Source organism: Pan paniscus, chromosome 7, assembly GCF_029289425.2.
Source record: "Pan paniscus chromosome 7, NHGRI_mPanPan1-v2.0_pri, whole genome shotgun sequence".
Lineage (NCBI taxonomy): Eukaryota > Metazoa > Chordata > Mammalia > Primates > Hominidae > Pan > Pan paniscus.
The window spans coordinates 64,543,446-64,562,482 of record NC_073256.2 but is presented as its reverse complement, the minus strand read 5'-3'; the positions used below and the strand labels follow the sequence as shown (position 1 = coordinate 64,562,482).

Sequence of the window (19,037 nt, the reverse complement as noted above, 5' to 3'; positions counted from 1 at the left end):
TTCCAAACTGCATCTGTACAACCAGCTGAGTTGTAAATGTGATTTACTTATGACTTCCCACAGCTGCTCAATCTCCACTTTGGTTAAGCTTCAGAACCATAGGTGTTCTGACTGTTCTCCATCCAGCAGACATCCTCAGAAGAGCCAGGGAAGGGCTGCCTCTGTGTCCCAGCACCTTTCATCAACAGGCACACCCATTCTGTCTTCACACTGACGGTTAATCCTGCTGTCATCGCTGGGGCATTTCATGCTGAGCACTCTTGACTTTCAACATCATTGTGTCAAATCACTGCCTTCCCTGGGGCTCATGGGTGATTTTCCTCCAGCATAAAGTCTCTATTCTGATGGAGAAATACAACTTTGATTCATGCCATAGAAATGATGCAGACAAATTGGCTCGGCATTCTCCCTCTACAGAAGTGACCTGGTAGTAGCCTACGTGACTAAGGATATGGTGGCCTGGAATGCCTTTTTTCCTCTTACCGTAACTTGATCAATTTTCCTTGTCACCTAGAGAAATAAGAGACATTTTTGTGGTATGTGGTGGAGTGAGGATTGTTGCCTTGTGCCTGACAGTGCTATCCCTAGAGTCCCCACAGGAGTGTCTCAAGTGGGGGCTCAACCTCACTGTTCCTAGCAGGACTTGGGTTCATTTGATGGCTTTGGGGTAGATATCAGGGACTAAAGGATTTGCAACCCAATTTTGAGAACACCATTGTACCCATATAGTTGCGGTATAAAATTCAAAGTATCTACTCACTAGGCCAACAAAATCTTACTCAATTGTAGCTTCTAGCTAAGGGAAATCCACTCTTGACTTGATCATAGAAAGAAAACCATACACTGGGAGTCAGGAAGATCAAGGTGTACACATTCATCCTTTCCACCATAAGTTCTTCCTTATGATATAGCCACTTGGAGTTGTGTGGGTTAAAAGTCCTACTTTGCATTTTGGTCTAAAATTATTGAAGCCACAATATCTTGTACCTTCTGTTTTCTGCACAGGGTGCAGAAGCATAATAATGAAAATGAAAATGAAACACACAAGGTAGATGGCCCACAAGGAATAACCCCTTAGATATTAAACTGTACTACTTTATGGGGTGGGAAAGGACTAAGCAGGTCAAGATACAGAATTGCACTTGAGTTTTTAAATAGAGTACTATTCTTTCTCTTTAAAGGCCTTCAAGGATAATTTGCAGAAGCTGATCAATTACATTTTCAAATAAAAGACCGCCTCTGCAGGGTACCTTTTGGGGGCTACCTGCTATGGCGCTCTGCTAGAAGTTTGCACATTACAGTTGTAATCCTCTATGATGCTAGGAAGATTCACATCCTTGCACAAGCCTCTTCTTGCCCTCTCAGGTAAAAGTAAAAAATGGGAGGGAGTGTTACACTAGATCGCCAAGGCCCTCCCTCACTCTAATGTTCTATGACTTCATTCCATCTCAGTTTTCTCTTAAGACTCAGATTCCCTTTCCACTTTCCTGGAGTACAATTACCGACTCTAGCTCATCACTCACTCATCATTGAGGTACTGCAATCAATCCCAAAGATTCAAGAGAGCTGGGAGGTTCAGGATGATTTGCATGCCATTAACTTCCATTCATTATCACTTGCAAATGATTTCACAGTATCTTCCACCTTCTCTTTAAAAGTACAATGATGAATTCCACCCACTCAGTAGAGTTTGGGTCTATATAACGCTGCTGGGGAAGCAGGGTGGGGAAGAAGAAAGCCTGTCTAAAAAGTCACAGTGACAAAGGGACCCATCAACCCAGCTCTTAAAAGGATTTGTGCCTCCGCAAGCAGCCAATCACCTCTAAGTGCTGGCAAGTGTTATGTCAATAACTTCAGTGTTAGATTCGAATACTCCTCTCTTACTGGCTCACCTGGACTGCCCACTCACCTGACAAGTGAGCAATGAGGGCACATTCCTAGTGCCAGCAAAGGCTCATATCCAAGGACAGCAGTAGGTTTGAAGGGGACAAATAAGTGCAATATTTCTTTCCCGTTATCATTCTGGCCTTAAGATAGGACTTTCATTTTTAAATGCAAGGCCCAAAAGCACTTTTAGAAAAGATCTTTCTACCTGTTGAGTGTGTGCACGTGTGTGTTTCTTTTTAAATAGCCATGGTATCATTTAAGAAAATGTCTCCTTTGATAAAGCACAACATACAAATATTTCTATCCCGGGAAAAATTTGGATTTTGTGGTGAGTCCAAATAGCCACAAAGTTCTTCAAGGCCAGGTTCTCCATCTTTTTTCAGGGATCTTTATCAAGGATTAGGTTTGCAAATGGTGTAACCAAGTTTGATAGGCAAGTGGCCAGTGTCTGTGGAGCAGAAAAAGCAACAGCACTTGTAGGACCTGGGAAGCACTCCCAAGCCTTGTATTCCCAGAGCTCTGACAGGTGTGCTTTTGGATATAGCTCAGCAATTGGTTCATCAAGATCTAAATGAGGGAGTCCATCCTACACATGTCATAATTTAGACTTTGCTTCTCTACATCACCCTGGGAAGCATCACAGTCTGCTGTTCTAAAGGATTTTAAATTTCATATTCAGATAGGTGTGTTGATGACTCAGATCTCCAGCCTAGAGAGAGGCAGGGGTGCCATGCAGGGCAAGGACTTGGAGTTCACACCAGCACCCTTAGGCCAGCGACCCCAATCTCTTTCTCCTTTGCTCATGTGCAGGCGACGGCTGTGTTCCCTTCCCACTGATGCAGGGCCCAGCAACTGCAACATCATTCTGGGAATCCCACAGTGCTGTCCTTTATGGTCTAGAAGATAAGCTTTGGGTGTTGATGTAGAACAGGCAGTGTTCCTCCTCCTAATCCATTCCAGTCTCTCTGTCTTGTGCACCCTGTCTTCTCTGCCCCCTTACAGGGCACTGCTCTTACTTCTGCTGAGAGCCAACGGATCTGAAAGGCCTTCATTTCTCCCTGGGCAGCCTCCTCCCTCCATTGGGGCTGCTAGAATAAAGTGTTGGGACTGGTTGGCTTATGAAGAACAAAAGAAAGAAGTTCATTTCTCACACTTCTGGGGGCTGAAAGTCAGAGATCAAAGCCCGGGCAGATTCAGAGTCTGGTGAGCTTCCTGGCTCACAGACTGTCTTCCTTGGTATGCTCACATACAGGAAGGGAGGAGAGGGCTCCTTAAGGTCTTTTAAAAGGGCACTAATCCCATTTATGAGGGCTCCACCCTCAGGACCTAACCAAATCCCAAAGGCCACACCTTCAAAGACCACTACCTGGGGAGTCAGGTTTCAACACAGGAATGTTAGGGGGACACAAGCATTCGGTCCACAGCAGCAGAGCACTGCCACTTCCACTGGGGACCCACCTGCCTGTTAGGCACCACGACACCTGTTGGCAAGCCCACCACCCATGCTGATGCCCCTGGGGCACTCAGGGACATTACTGTCATGCTCACTGCCAGCTGTGGCAATGCTCTCAGGAAGCTCTCTTCTTGTCTCATGCGACCTCTGCCTCAGAGATTCCAAGGCAGCACTACCTGCTCTCTAATGCCAACAGAGTTCTAGGAAAGCCACATTTCAGCTTCACTGAGGGATTCATGTGTGCTTCTCCGTAGCATGTTTGGGTGCATGGCCAAAAGACATACTGGAGTGGCTGGTACCCTGCTGTACTCAGCTTCAACACCCTTCTGTGGCTACTAAGAGCTGGTTGTAAGATTAGGCTTGGTAGGCCTGGTTCCTATTCTCCCTACTGTTCCTGGATATGTTCTCCCCCAGGAAGCACCTCAAGCCCTTCTTGTAAAAGAATGCAGACCAGCCTACCTTACAAGTTCACCAAACATGTCCACTGCCATGGGAACCTATGGAGGCTTATTCTGGAGCAAGGCAGGCACACCACATGGACACACCCACACATGAGTACACCTATGAGAGGAAAAGAGAAATTTTCAGACTATAAAACTTCTCCATCATATTTGGAAACATTGATTCCTCATTGATGCATTTATCTTTCCCCACATAATCCCATTCAGGATAAGGTAACAAATTTAACCACCCTTTTGGAAAAACCACATGATTCTTACAGAATAAGAATTAATGGTCATCTCCTTTTTTGGCAGACCAGAAGACAATGGCACCTATTTCATTAAGCACTTAGTATTCTATTCCTTGAAGTCACACCCAACACCTGGAGACAACTGGCATCAAGTCTGAAATCAAGTAACCCTGACCCTGGTATGACTTGGGAAAAGGGGGAGAGACAGCATGGAGAGAGCAGTGAGTGAAAGTGAGGGATTGCAAACACTGTATGTGAGTATCCTCTGAGTGGGGAAGAGAAAGCAGGGAGGCCAATTTTCAAACAAGTCATGTTTTACAGCTAATCATGGGTCTATTTCACCATTATGATGTGTTATTACCATTACTGTAGTGAAATGCATGGGATTTGAAGTTAAACAGGTCTAGATTCAAGTGCGATCTCTAAGTACTCCTTACTAGCAGTGTGATTTGACCAAGATAATTAACTTCCTTGTGTCTTCATTTCTTCATCTGTAAGTAGGGATAACTTCTACCTTGCAAAATAAGCTACTTTGGAGGCATGCATTAAAATAATGCGTGTGAAGTGCTTAGCATAGTAGCCAGACAATCATATTAATCATGAAGAATAGCAGCTCTTATCACTACCCATAATGCCACACACTGTTGGGCACTGAGTGTCCTTTCAGCAAACCAAATGGGATAGCAGATTCCAGCAACGAAGTGCATAGACTTGGAGGCAGACAGACTAAGAAGAAATCATTCTGAATGCCCTGGAAACTGGGCTCAGGCTTGGTTTCCCATTTTTAAAATTCCTCTACCTTGTAGGTTATCATGCAAACATAACAAAGAGTCCAGAAGGTTGCTCACTTGCCTCCAGTGTAATGCTAGCTGTTTCTGCCTACTTCCTTCTTGACTGCACAGACTGATGACATCATAACATTCCCTTTCTCGCCTATCTTATAAAATCATCATAATTTGTTGTATAAATGTTGTGCATATTTCTACAAATACAAATGTGTCACTTTGAATTATGAGTACATTAATAAGTTCAACAAATTTATATAATGTCCATCTGAAATTGTGGCAATTGCAAAACAAGGTCAGGTTGATGTTCTCAGGGTTGAGTCAAATCCACCCATTTTCCACTAGGTGGCAGACCTTGTTAAAAAGTTACGGAAAAGGAAAGAAAGAAAAAGAAAACAATGAGTCTTCTGAAGCTGACCAATAGATGTCTCTTTGCAACCACATATCCCTGAGCTGTCGCTTAAAATACACACAAATTCAACACTCCCTAGTCTTTCTTTTTCATCTTACAGATAATATCATCAACACTTTCCACAAGGTACACACAGAACACTGAAGAGATGAATATCTCTTACTTTTCATGATACACTTAACCATATTCTATCCACCCAAAGGGAAATGAGATCATACAAACATAACTAGGAAAAAGATTCTGAACACAAGTGACTTGGCAGAAAGCAGATTTCATTAAAATGCTGTTCCCAAGTTAAGGGTTTTCTGTTTGGAGTGATCTTAAATATTTACTGATCATATGTGATGGTACTTATTGAGCTATTGGCATTAGCACTAACTCCAGACAGACGCAGATGCCTAGTGGCTATTGGCCTGCTGAACATGACACTGGGAACACGCAGGAAATAATGGAAACTCCTAAACAGCAGAGGGGCATCCTGACACCATTTTTGGCTATTATTTTCCCAACATTCAGACATGTGAGTGCTCACACAAAGGTGTGTTCATGCTCATATTTGGCCCTGTTGACATCACCAAGCACATATACTTACATATGTGGAGTGCATAGGCGAGTGCCATCCATTCCCTTTGAGAAAAGAGGTTCTCCTTATTGTGGAGCTCAGAATATATAAGCAGAATCCCATGCCCGCTCTGACAATTTTCCAAAAGGAAATTTAGGAATATTTCTTCCTAAATCCTTTTACATACAGATATGTGTATGTTAAAAACCCACAAAATGGCATCACACCCTTGTCATTCAAACTTCAAAGTTATATTTAATAAATGTTTTGTTTCTATGTAAATAGATTTTTAAAATTACTAATGTATTATAATATTCTCCAGATAGCACAGCCAAACTCAGGATATTTCATCACTTCATATTTTTCAAGGGATATGAATATGCATATGAATTGAGGAGATATGAACCCCCTCCAGAGTGATCATACCACACACCAAACTTAGAAAGAGATGCCTTTCATTTTAGGAGATAGGACACAGCATAAAATGGGATTTTTCAGCCTATGCCACACCCTGGTTTCTTCTGGTGCTAGATTTACTACTCCATTTCCTAAACATGGTAGTCAATACTTGCACTGCTTTTTACACACCTAAATACCTAAATGTGTACAAATCTCCACGCAAAGTAAAGAAACCCAAGGTGCGTTCCCAAACCTCACGGATCTAATTTATTCCCCTACTTGGCAGGGCAAGAATGTGTCTTTCATGAAGAAAACTGGCTCCGGGAGAAACCCCACCCATCCAGGGAGCCTGTGGGGAAGGCTGGCCCAGATCTTTAACTTACAAAGTTTTCCACAAGTTATCTTGGTCAGCTTCTTCAGAAAACAGAGGAAATGAGAGCCTGTCAGGTACGTCACATCAAGTCACATCATGGCAATTAAGGAATTAGATTATACGGGTGTCTGGGGTGCCAGGCAACCCGCACAACCCATGCCATGGAGTCTCGCCAGTGTGGCTCAAGCCTAGGAAGGATTATTTTTTAAGCCTCACTATGGCCTCCAGAGTTCCTTTTTTCTCCCTACACTACATTAAACTCTCAAGAGCCTAAGAGCAGAGCTTGTGCCTTCCTTTTGTCTTACCCGTGCCCACTGGCTTCACCCTGGCTGGGCTGTGTCCACGTGGCTCTAAGAACAAGCACCATTTATTTAATAGTTATGAAATAAATTAGGCTGATAAACCCAATCAGCCTAATTATGGAGCACCAATTTCTCACCAACCTAGGACTGAATCCTTGGATTAGCAAACCCACTTGGGTTTGCTTGTTCCATTTTCCCCCCTCAGTCATTGATTTGACTTCTATTGGATTCCAGAATGAAAGCTTTAAAATCTGGTGCAGTTGCCTCCACAAAGATTTCTGTCCCTGGGCAAGAGAAAGTCTTTTTGTCAACGACCAAAGCCAACCCCTCCAGATGAGCCCTCTGGCTGGCAGAAGGAAAGGAAACCTCTGTCTTGTCTTAGCAGAGTCCCAGCAGCTGGCCTTTGGGTGTGGCCTTGACTTCCCGGCTTGCGTTTTTACCACATGGTGCTGGCGCCACATGCCCTCCGCTGTGTCTGAGCAGAGCACCTGTTTCGTCTGACTCACGCCATCAGCGCGCAGACTCGCCCTGCTCTGACAGCGGCCCAGACCTCACACGGGCATACGTGTTACTCGCTAGCACGCGGATCTGTGTAATGACATGCCCCATGCACAGACCCGAGCCCCATCCTCTCCTCACAGTAGGTGTGGCCGCACGTCCCGACGCCGATCTGTGCAGTGCACCCTCGGATACCTGCTGATGGGGCTGGGCTGGATTATGCCTCTGTGATCCAAATGTAAGCTTTTTTCATGCATAGTGAATTATTATTAAACGTTGTAAATGGATTTTTGAATACACATTTTAGTAGATGATCTTGTGTTATAACTACCAGCAAATAAATACCAAAACATTGTCTAACACTCTTCTTTGTTGTGAACAGACTGTGTAGAGTGACACAAGGAAATAATAGCCATGGCGATATGTGTTTTCTCAACTGTGCTATATCTGTAACAAAAAATGTGTGTTTTGTGGGAAATGGAGTGAAAAGCAAGGAGGACTCCTGCTCTCATAAACCCAGGTGCCTACATCCGAACAAACCCTCACATAGAGTAGCAAGCTTAGAAAACTGCCTCTGGCTTTTACTCCAGGTTCCAGTTTGTGTGTGGAGAAATCGAATATGTATTCATATTTTCCTCTCTCCTGCAAGTACAGTTCCATTAGCATAAGGATTCCTTTGAATTATTTTCTCTGTTTGACATTTAAATTAGTGACTGTTGGAAGAAATAAGAATAATCATTGAAATTAGCTTAGGAAATCTGTGAGTGCCCCACCTCACCCTCCAAACACACATACACTCTTGTTTTCTCATTCCAAGATTAAGAAGTTATGCAACCTGACAATGCACTTTTCTCTGACAAGTCTTGACATCACCACTGTTATTTTCTTTTTCACTTTTTTCCTCCAGCACCTGTTAGAAACAAGAGTAGGGTGATCTTCATGTGAATTTGTTCTTTCCTTATTCTTTTAGCAAAAGGTAGGGATAAAAGTCTGCAATGGACAGAGATGCTTTAAAATATGCTTGAAATTTTATATTTAAAATAAACCACCTGAAAGTATTTTTAGATTGAAGACCATACACAAAATAAAGGTGTTTTTGCAGTTACTAGACTGGGTTCTTAAAACTTTAATCAATCTATACTCATAATAATATCCTTCAATTTCTTTTTTAGCATTATACAGGAACCTGGCAGATACTGAGATGGATTTTAATGGCTTTATACTGATGAAAATAGCACCACATAAAAGCAGGGGAATATTAGAAATAAAAATAATTGTCTCTAAAGACCCATACACCCTTTTTCCCATAAAAAAAAAAGATGCACTGTAATACATGAAAAGATAAGATCTCTTGTCAAAAGTGTGAGAGAATGTCCGGTGGTTCCAAATGACAGTTTACCTCTTGCCCCCCTTCTCTGCCAGAGTTCCTTTTTATCTTTGCAGTCCTCCAGTTCTTCCGATCAGCCTGCCTTTAGAGGGCTACAAAGCATTTCTTTCAAGCCACCATAGCTAACACGGTGACATGAGTACTTAATTTGCACGCGGCCGCGCTGCCCCTGGCTTCGCGGAAGCCCTGAGTAGCGCAGCGCCCTCGCCGCACGCAAGGCTGCAGTCCCGCTCCAGGCCAGAGTCCCAGGAGAGCGTCCTCCGCGCTCACAGGCGCCTTTGTCTTCCCGCTTCCCCCTTCCTTTTTCAAAAGCCAAGAGGTAATTATTTGGTCTTTGTGCAAGGCAAACCTCTCCAGATGCCACTTCCAAATATAGGCTCTCATTAACACCAGAGGCTGGCCTGGTGTGGTGCAGGGCGGCCCTTCCTTCCCCTGGCGGACACTGTGTCCCCGCGCGCTGGCGCTGCACCACATCTGGAAGCCAGGCGGGCAGGGCAGAGACCCCGGCTCCTGCGCCCCTCCTAGCTCCCAGAGAGCGTGGATCGCGGGCGGGGCTCACCGAGCGAGGTTACCTCTCTTGAAAATACTTAAACACTTTTTTTCCTCTCCACTGAAATCTCAAAAAACAGTCCATTTTGAACCAGAATAATTTAGTCTGACAACAGATTCTTCCTCTGTTCACAGCTGTCCCAGAGGGAGGAGCTGAAATCTGAACCTCTCAGCTGTGATTGGATCTTTCTTGCAAAAGAGAGGAAAAAAAAAACCCTCCCAGCCAAAACGGGCTCAGTTCGTAAAGGAGCCCGGCGACTTCAGAGGCGCCGGCCCGTCCGTCTGCCGCACCTGAGCACGGCCCCTGCCCGAGCCTGGCCTGCCGCGATGCTGTAGGGACCGCCGTGTCCTCCCGCCGGACCGTTATCCGCGCCGGGCGCCCGCCAGACCCGCTGGCAAGATGCCGCGCTCCTTCCTGGTCAAGAAGCATTTCAACGCCTCCAAAAAGCCAAACTACAGCGAACTGGACACACATACAGGTAAAAAGAGAAAAATATATCTAGAACTACGTATCTAGAGCTTTGCAAATATAAATCTACGTATTACTCTTCAAATACCATTACAAAAGAGCCAAAGATTCAACTGTTTTCCTTTTAAACAGTGTCCTGAAAGGGAGCTTACATTCTTTTGATCATTTAGGGTTCGTTTTAATTCAAAACTTTTAAAATTCTTGACTAACAAGGAACATTTCATTCAAATCTCGCAGCTTCGTTTGCTAAAGCCTGTGTATACATGCATAATGAGTATGTGAAAGATGAGCAACATAAGGATTGAATTACTGCGTTTTTCGTGCACTAAGTCTCCTTTCCTTTAGAAGGCGGCTTGATGCAGGCACATCTTTGTACTCACGGTCGTAATACACCTAAATAGCCCATACGTAACATGGAAAACAACTTTTCTGTATGTTTAAAAATAATGTTGAGGCTCTCCTTCCTCAGTGGCGACGGCGAAGGCACTGGCTTGGCTGCACTGTCTGACTTCAGAGCACCTATAGCTCCGTGCAGCTGTCAGCCTATGTGTGCATTAAGTACAGTAACTCCGTAGGTGCCAGGGTGGAAATGAAACATTTTACCAGTGTGTATGCCCTCCTAAATGGGTCTATCTTCTTCCTAAGAAAATCACGTGTGTGTTGCTAAATATCTTTCCAGTGTGTGTATGCTTGCGTGTGGATTTATTTTTAATTATTTTTGCCTTAATCTTCTCTCCCTCCCTTTTCTTTCCCAGTGATTATTTCCCCGTATCTCTATGAGAGTTACTCCATGCCTGTCATACCACAACCAGAGATCCTCAGCTCAGGAGCATACAGCCCCATCACTGTGTGGACTACCGCAGCTCCATTCCACGCCCAGCTACCCAATGGCCTCTCTCCTCTTTCCGGATACTCCTCATCTTTGGGGCGAGTGAGTCCCCCTCCTCCATCTGACACCTCCTCCAAGGACCACAGTGGCTCAGAAAGCCCCATTAGTGATGAAGAGGAAAGACTACAGTCCAAGCTTTCAGACCCCCATGCCATTGAAGCTGAAAAGTTTCAGTGCAATTTATGCAATAAGACCTATTCAACTTTTTCTGGGCTGGCCAAACATAAGCAGCTGCACTGCGATGCCCAGTCTAGAAAATCTTTCAGCTGTAAATACTGTGACAAGGAATATGTGAGCCTGGGCGCCCTGAAGATGCATATTCGGACCCACACATTACCTTGTGTTTGCAAGATCTGCGGCAAGGCGTTTTCCAGACCCTGGTTGCTTCAAGGACACATTAGAACTCACACGGGTAAGAGAAAAACCGTAGGCAGGAATGTTACTCTGAGATACAATGAAGCCCTGGGCTGGCTGTTGGATTTGCATGAAGTTGTGACATAGTGCTTTTAATGATGGACAGTCATTGATAGCTACTTCCTGACTACTCAAAAAGTTGTTAGGGCACAAAGTGCTCCATTTCTTGCTAACAACCTCTGCTCCAGGGACTGCAAACAGCATGTAGACTTTGGAAAGTAGATTCAGAAGGTTTGGTCTCAAAGATCAGTTAGAAAATCAGGAAAGATGTGCTTGAATGTGTGTTCTGTGAAACTGCCCCCAGTAATCAGCAAATACAAATGTTGCTATCTTAATTGATTTGGTTAATAGATGAAGGCTTTTCCTACAGTTTTCTGTTAGTTACATTCTTGCTCTGATATTTGTCACCCGTGGGTGACTTGGATAGTTGAAACTAAATTTACTTTGTCTCTCTTGCTTTGTTTGGGGATTTTTTGCTGCTTAATTTCTTATTCGTATCACAGAATTATTCTGCAGGGTATCATGGCACTTAGACCGCCTTAATCATAGTACAGAAAGAGGGAAAAGGGGAAATATTGGGAAATGTTGGGAGGTGCTCAACATTAGCTGCACCTGCTAAAGCAGAAAGCTTTAAGAAGTGAAAGTCCAAGAACTACGTAAATTATTTCTGTATGATTGGCAGCAGTAATAATATTCTGTGTATGATTTTTAAATGCAATATTCAAATTTATCTTAAAAAGTCAGGTATTTTTAAAAGTGTCTATTATGAGGGATTTTAATCAGGTTTTGCTGCTTCTCATTATTTAAGCAAAATGTGATTGACTTTTGTTAACATTATTTAACTTTATGTTTCCTCTAAAAACACTGACTGTCTTTCTTTTTTTCTCCCACTCCACCCCCAGGGGAGAAGCCTTTTTCTTGCCCTCACTGCAACAGAGCATTTGCAGACAGGTCAAATCTGAGGGCTCATCTGCAGACCCATTCTGATGTAAAGAAATACCAGTGCAAAAACTGCTCCAAAACCTTCTCCAGAATGTCTCTCCTGCACAAACATGAGGAATCTGGCTGCTGTGTAGCACACTGAGTGACGCAATCAATGTTTACTCGAACAGAATGCATTTCTTCACTCCGAAGCCAAATGACAAATAAAGTCCAAAGGCATTTTCTCCTGTGCTGACCGACCAAATAATATGTATAGACACACACACATATGCACACACACACACACACACACACACACACACACAGAGAGAGCTGCAAGAGCATGGAATTCATGTGTTTAAAGATAATCCTTTCCATGTGAAGTTTAAAATTACTATATATTTGCTGATGGCTAGATTGAGAGAATAAAAGACAGTAACCTTTCTCTTCAAGGATAAAATGAAAAGCACATTGCATCTTTTCTTCCTAAAAAAATGCAAAGATTTACATTGCTGCCAAATCATTTCAACTGAAAAGAACAGTATTGCTTTGTAATAGAGTCTGTAATAGGATTTCCCATAGGAAGAGATCTGCCAGACGCGAACTCAGGTGCCTTAAAAAGTATTCCAAGTTTACTCCATTACATGTCGGTTGTCTGGTTGCCATTGTTGAACTAAAGCCTTTTTTTGATTACCTGTAGTGCTTTAAAGTATATTTTTAAAAGGGAGGAAAAAAATAACAAGAACAAAACACAGGAGAATGTATTAAAAGTATTTTTGTTTTGTTTTGTTTTTGCCAATTAACAGTATGTGCCTTGGGGGAGGAGGGAAAGATTAGCTTTGAACATTCCTGGCGCATCCTCCATTGTCTTACTATTTTAAAACATTTTAATAATTTTTGAAAATTAATTAAAGATGGGAATAAGTGCAAAAGAGGATTATTACAAATTCATTAATGTACTTAAACTATTTCAAATGCATACCACAAATGCAATAATACAATACCCCTTCCAAGTGCCTTTTTAAATTGTATAGTTGATGAGTCAATGTAAATTTGTGTTTATTTTTATATGATTGAATGAGTTCTGTATGAAACTGAGATGTTGTCTATAGCTATGTCTATAAACAACCTGAAGACTTGTGAAATCAATGTTTCTTTTTTAAAAAACAATTTTCAAGGTTTTTTTTACAATAAACAGTTTTGATTTAAAATCTCATTTGTATACTATTTTCAGAGACTTTACTTGCTTCATGATTAGTACCAAACCACTGTACAAAGAATTGTTTGTTAACAAGAAAAAAATGAATAATGCTTATTATGCATCTGAAGTGTTATTTTATGTGTTAGATTATAATAAAGTAAGCTGCTAGTATTATTTTTACTCAAGATAGTAGTGTCACATTCAGAAGAGACATGATAGTGGTTTGTTAGCATACCACTTTAACAAAAATCACACTTTCTGGGTGCAAAACTAGTTGTATTACTAATAGTTAAAAATACTTTTCAAAATTTTTCATGTTGACTTTATTAAGTTTGTTTTATGAAAACAAAAAATACAATCACTTTTATTATTACCTATGCACTGTAACAGTTTAAGATTTTTAAAAGAAATATTATGTAAAGAGATATATGAGGGAAAAGAATACAAACTGCATGAAAAGACCAGGAGAAATGATTTACTATAAATTACACAGTTGGAAAGTTAAACCATGCAAAGAAAACCCCGCATCCAGTAATATATAAAATAAGTGATGTGTTTGATAGGAACAGGTCAGTGAGCAGTGGAAATTACCTTTTAAGGTATTTGAACACGTTGGACAAGCCCACACCCAAACCTAATGTGTACTGGAGAAAGTATAACATGACCATGCATTCATACACATATGCATGTGTAGATGCTAAATAAATGCATGTGTAGTAACTCACATGCAAAAATCCTAACCATCATAGGAACTGTGAAAGTTAACCAAATATATATCTGAATTCAAACTCCTAAACCTACTAAAAGAAGAAGAGTTCCTGCTTCTGTTCATCACATCTCTCTGGTGATTTGATCAGAACTTGGAGAATCATCTTTTTCCTTTTAATATCTTTGTAATATTATACCAATAAATGCCAGAACCTGTATCTCAAAGATGTTGGTAGCAGGCCCCTAGCAAATGACCAACAATAAATACCAATACTATTCCCTTAATGTTCGCATTCCTTCCACTGTATGTTACATTTACATTTTCAGCCACCATATAAAAGGGGGTGCATTTGACTAAAAAAAGGCTTCCCAAGTATTCTGCTTTAATTTTTTGACATTGCAATACATATTTTTTAGAGGCAAAATTATTTGAAATAGCAGTTTATGGATATGAAAAAATGGCTGATAGCTTGACTGGAGCATTCTAAACTTATAAAAGTACCAATTTAGCTAAATGTATATGGTATAAAAATGATTGCCAATGATTGTCTAGAAGTTTCCAAGCCAGCTAGCATGTAGAAACATCTGGCAAGGGGAAGTGTGAGTGAGTCAAGCCTTCTTGGATGTTCTGGTTGGCTATCCCAGGAATCATATCTACTCCTGTTTCCCTTCCTCATTTGTAGGTCTACAGGCAAGTAGTGTCTTGGTGTCCAAAATCTAATCGGCTTTCTAAGAGGAAAAGTCTATTCATTATTTAATTTCTTAGTGAAGAATTAGTAGTAATATTTTTGTAATTTATTTGACTTCATTCTCATCATTCTAATTTCATGTTTAAAATGTTTTACTTTCATTAAGGTATCATGGGTCTGAATTAAGGTAAGCAGACATTAAGACATTCTTTTTTTTTTTTTTTTTGAGATGGAGTCTCGCTCTGTCACTTAGGCTGGAGTATGGTGGTGCGATCTCGGCTCGCTGCAACCTCTGCCTCCTGGGTTCAAGCAGTTCTCCTACCTCAGCCTCCTGAGTAGCTGGGATTACAGGTGCGCACCACCACACCCAGCTAATTTTTTTTTTTAATCCACACTACGTTTATTTTTTAAAGTTTTATTATGAGATAATTAGAGATTCACTCAAAGTTGGAATGATAGTAAGGAGAGGTCCAGTCCTGTGTACATTTCTGGCAATGCTTACATTTTAACAGAACTACAGTACAATATTAGAATCAGTAAACTGATATTGGTACAATGTGCATGTATAGTTCTGTGTCATTTTATCACATTTAGATTCCCATACCTAATACCACAATCAAGATACAGAACCATTCCATTATCACAAAGAACTGTTTCGTATTACTCATTTATAGTCACCACTCTCCCAACTCCAATATCCCTAACCCTTAGCAACCATTAATTTCTTCTCAGTCTCTATAATTGTGTCATTTCAAGAATGTTACATAAATAGAATCATATAATATATAACCTTTTGATACTGGCTTTATTTCCTATTCAGCATAATGCCCTTTGAAAACCGTCCAAGTTGTTGCGTATCAATAGTTCCTACTTTTTATTGCTGAGTAGTATTACATGGTATGATTGTGACACTGTTTAATCATTCACTTATTGTAGGACATTGTGGTTGTTTCAAGTTTTTTGCTACTACAAATAAAGATGCTATGAGCAGTTATGCTCAGGTTTTTGTGTGGAAGTAAGTCGTCATCTCTCTGGGATAAGTGGTCAGGCATAAAACTGCTGAGTCATATGGTTTAAGTGTATGTTTAGTTTTAAAAGAAACTGCCAAATTATCTTCCAGAGTAGTGATATCACTTTACAATCCCAACATCAATGTATGAGCGATCTCGTTTCTCCACATTCTCACCAAAATTTGGAGTTGTCACTATGTTTTACTGTTCAGCTGTTTTAATAGATGTGTAGTGAAAACATCTCATTGAGGTCTTAATTTGCACTTTCTTGATGGCTAGTTTAACATCTTTTCATGAATTTGTCATCTGTATATCCTCTGAAGTGAAATGTCTCGTCATGTCTTTTGTTCATTTTCGAATTAGATTGTTTGCTTTCTAATTGTTGAGCTGAGGAACTTGTTTTGTTTTGTTTTGTTTTTCCTTGACATTTCCTTGGTTTCTCTCTGTCATCCAGGTTGAACGGGCAGTGGCTATTACAGCTCACAGCAGCCTCCACTTCCCAAGCTTAAGCAATCCTCCTGTCCAGCCTCCCAAGTAGCCACACCAAGCTAATTTTTTTCAACATATTTTTTGTAGCAACAAGGTCTCACTATGTTGCCCAGGCTAGTCTCGAACTCCTGGGCTCAAGTTATCCTCCTGCCTTGGCCTCCCAAAGTGCTGGGATTACAGGGGTGAGCCACTGTGTCCAGCTAGGCATTTTGTATATGTGCTAGACATGAGTTCCTGGTCAGATGCGCGATACACAAATATTTTCCCCCAGTCCGTAGCTTAGCTTCTCGTTCTATTAAAAGGGTCTTTCCCAAAGCAAAAGTTTTTAATCTTTTATGAAGTCTATTTTATCTCTTTTTTAAAAATCATCCTTTTGTCTATTTTATCTTTTTTTAAATCATCCTTTTGGTATCATGTCAAATAACTCTTCTCTAAACTCTAGGTCCCACAGATTTTCTCCTGTTTATTTTTCTCTAAGTTTTACAGTTTTACATTTTATATTTAGATTAATTATCCATTTTGAGTTGATTTTTGTATAGATACAAGGTTTAGATCAAGGTTTTTTGTCTTATAGATATCCAGCTGCTCCAGCACCATTTTTTTTGTTTTTGTATTTTTTGTTTTTTTTGCCTTTTTCCACAGGTTCTAATCCAGCACCATTATTAGGACTATTCTTCTTCCATTGAATTACTTTGGCGATGCTACTTGTGCTGAATCCATAAATCTCAGATCAAAGTAGCCACTTTCAATAAGATCCAGGTGATACATAATCTGATCAAACAACTCTTGCCCTTTGGCTTTTTTTGGCAAGTCCACACTAACATCAGTACCACCCAGAAGGGACACCTGACACGTGATGATGGACCTGGAATCTCCAGGTGCAGGAATATGTGTGGCAGCGCATTGTGCTTCTCGGAGTCGTTCCTTCTCTGCATGTTTACCCATAGACCGACTCCCTAGTGTTCTACGGAAGAAACTCAGCATTTTTGTCACTGAGCTGGGGACGGCATGTCCCCGGTGATAGCGACCAGAGAGATGAAGAGCCGAGCAAGGCTGAGGAGGGGGCGGCTCCTCAGGAGACACCAAGAAATGGTGCCCACACCATGGCCACCTGTTCTAATCCCCGGAGGACCCTGACCTGCTGCCCATCCACCCCTTAAAGCTCCCTCTCAGCTCCCTAATTTTTGTATTTTTAGTAGAGACAGGGTTTCACCATGTTGGTCAGGCTGGTCTTGAACTGCTGACCTCGTGATCCACCTGCCTGGGCCTCCCAACGTGCTGAGATTATAGGCATGAGCCACTGCACCCGGCGTAAGATACATCTCAAGTAAATTTTTAGAGTTTTTAGAATTTTTGCCAAGATCTTGCACTTGGTAAAAGTCTGCTCTCCTATATACATACATAAGACCGGAATCAAATGTCAATTACTTTGAAATACTTTACCAAATTCACCTCCTCTGGGAGCTTTATACCATTTATATGATATCACTTACCTCATTATATCACAATCTTTTGTTAATGTCTTTTTCACTACACAAAACAACCTTAAAGCAGAAATTCCTATTACCCAGCCCACCATCTAGAACACAAATATCAACAAATGTTTGTTGAATGAATATACCAATAAAATGACAAAAATTGGTAAAAATTGCTCACATATCTAAAAGAAATTTATCATATTTCCCTTTATTGCATAGGATCGATAATTTCTGAGAGATCCTTGAAGCAAATTTACTGGTGTCTCCTAGTGATGACAGATCCCCAAAATAGATTGATGTCCAAGAAAGTGAAGAAGTGGGGTAAATAGAGTGCGTATAGACAAGGTTTAATAAACATTTTGAAAGCCTGTGCTTGGGAAACTACGGTTTTAACAACATGTACATATGCACATAAGCATTCTCAGTATCTTTAATTTGTTTCATATAATCTAGGGCTCTGTGTTATAGTGAGGAAAGCACAAGTTCTTAAATCCAACAAATGCATTCATTGCATCACTGCCTCATCACTTGTTGTCTTTATGTCCTTATGCAAGTTATGTATCCGTTTCCTATTGTGTAAAATAGAAATAGAATCTCAGTATTATAAATAAAGTACTCAACAGTACTTTGCCTCATATATCATAATAATGAGCTCTCAATGTTATGATTAAATGTCCATACCTGCTCTTGTACAAGGAAACTGATACATTTGATCTTCTTCAATGGTTACAATTTATCTCTGAAGTTGGTATTTCATGAATAAGGATATTAAACTCAGAAAGGTTGGATAATGGGCCCAAAGTAACAAAGGTGGCAAGTTGCAAAACTGAAATACAAACCCAGAGTCTTTGGGCTGCAAAGACTTTGCATTTTCCATGGCACCAGGGGAGTGAGGAGGAGCTGCTGTACCACACTCAGCAAGAGATTTATACCTTGTAGGCACATAGCAGAGGTCTGTTGAAGAAGACTGTGATCATGTGCTAAATATTCCAATGGTATATTTAAAACTACCGTCATTCAGGAGTTGTGCAAAGCACATAAAAAATCTTCTCAGCCATTTCCCAATTTCTTCTAGAAATCCTGTGGGCTCCACTCCCTGAGGCATCGGCCCACCCTGCCATGAAACCTCCCCATAGCCCCTCAAGCTCTCCTGGTGCCCTTGAGCCTTTTCTGTAGGGCTGTTCTCAGTGGGGCTGGGAAGCAGCTGGTCTCCATCCTCCGTACATTAACACTTCATCTGCTGGAGGCCACTGCTGCTCCCTCACACACCCACACTCCGCACCCGGCTTTTATCTTCTTAGACTGAAAAGTCTTCCAAGCTAAACAATCATTTCTTTCACTACTAAAATGTGGACACTCTGGTGTAATGAGGCAATTATAACTTTGAGAAGTATAAGGCTTTTCTGGCTAAGATCCACATCTAAGGAGTTGTCCCTAGTTTAGATAGAAGCGAAACACGTTGAGCAAAATT

The 19,037-nt window shown here is 41.2% G+C and overlaps 1 protein-coding gene across 2 annotated transcripts; it reads left to right on the top strand.

Annotated features, from left to right (window-relative positions):
• Nucleotides 1-8,842: 8,842 nt before the first annotated feature.
• On the top strand, nt 8,843-13,202 carry SNAI2 (snail family transcriptional repressor 2). 2 transcript variants are annotated; one of them, XM_063606751.1, is made up of 4 exons: nt 9,196-9,316; nt 9,434-9,777; nt 10,523-11,068; nt 11,973-13,202. In XM_063606751.1, exons 2-4 carry the CDS (start codon nt 9,699-9,701, stop codon nt 12,152-12,154), a joined length of 807 nt encoding a protein of 268 aa, XP_063462821.1. In that variant the 5' UTR covers nt 9,196-9,316; nt 9,434-9,698; the 3' UTR covers nt 12,155-13,202. The 2 variants fall into 2 exon arrangements, with proteins under 2 accessions (XP_003823311.1, XP_063462821.1); XM_003823263.6 differs by having other exon boundaries at nt 8,843-9,777.
• The last annotated feature ends 5,835 nt before the right edge of the window (nt 13,203-19,037 follow it).

What these genes read in the sequence shown, in the direction of transcription:
- SNAI2 (XM_003823263.6), top strand. Translation starts at nt 9,699, where the DNA reads ATGCCGCGCTCCTTCCTGGTCAAGAAGCATTTCAACGCCTCCAAAAAG. An exon ending in CGAACTGGACACACATACAG is followed by an intron (nt 9,778 to 10,522) that starts GTAAAAAGAGAA and finishes TTTCTTTCCCAG; the next exon opens with TGATTATTTCCCCGTATCTC. An exon ending in ACACATTAGAACTCACACGG is followed by an intron (nt 11,069 to 11,972) that starts GTAAGAGAAAAA and finishes CTCCACCCCCAG; the next exon opens with GGGAGAAGCCTTTTTCTTGC.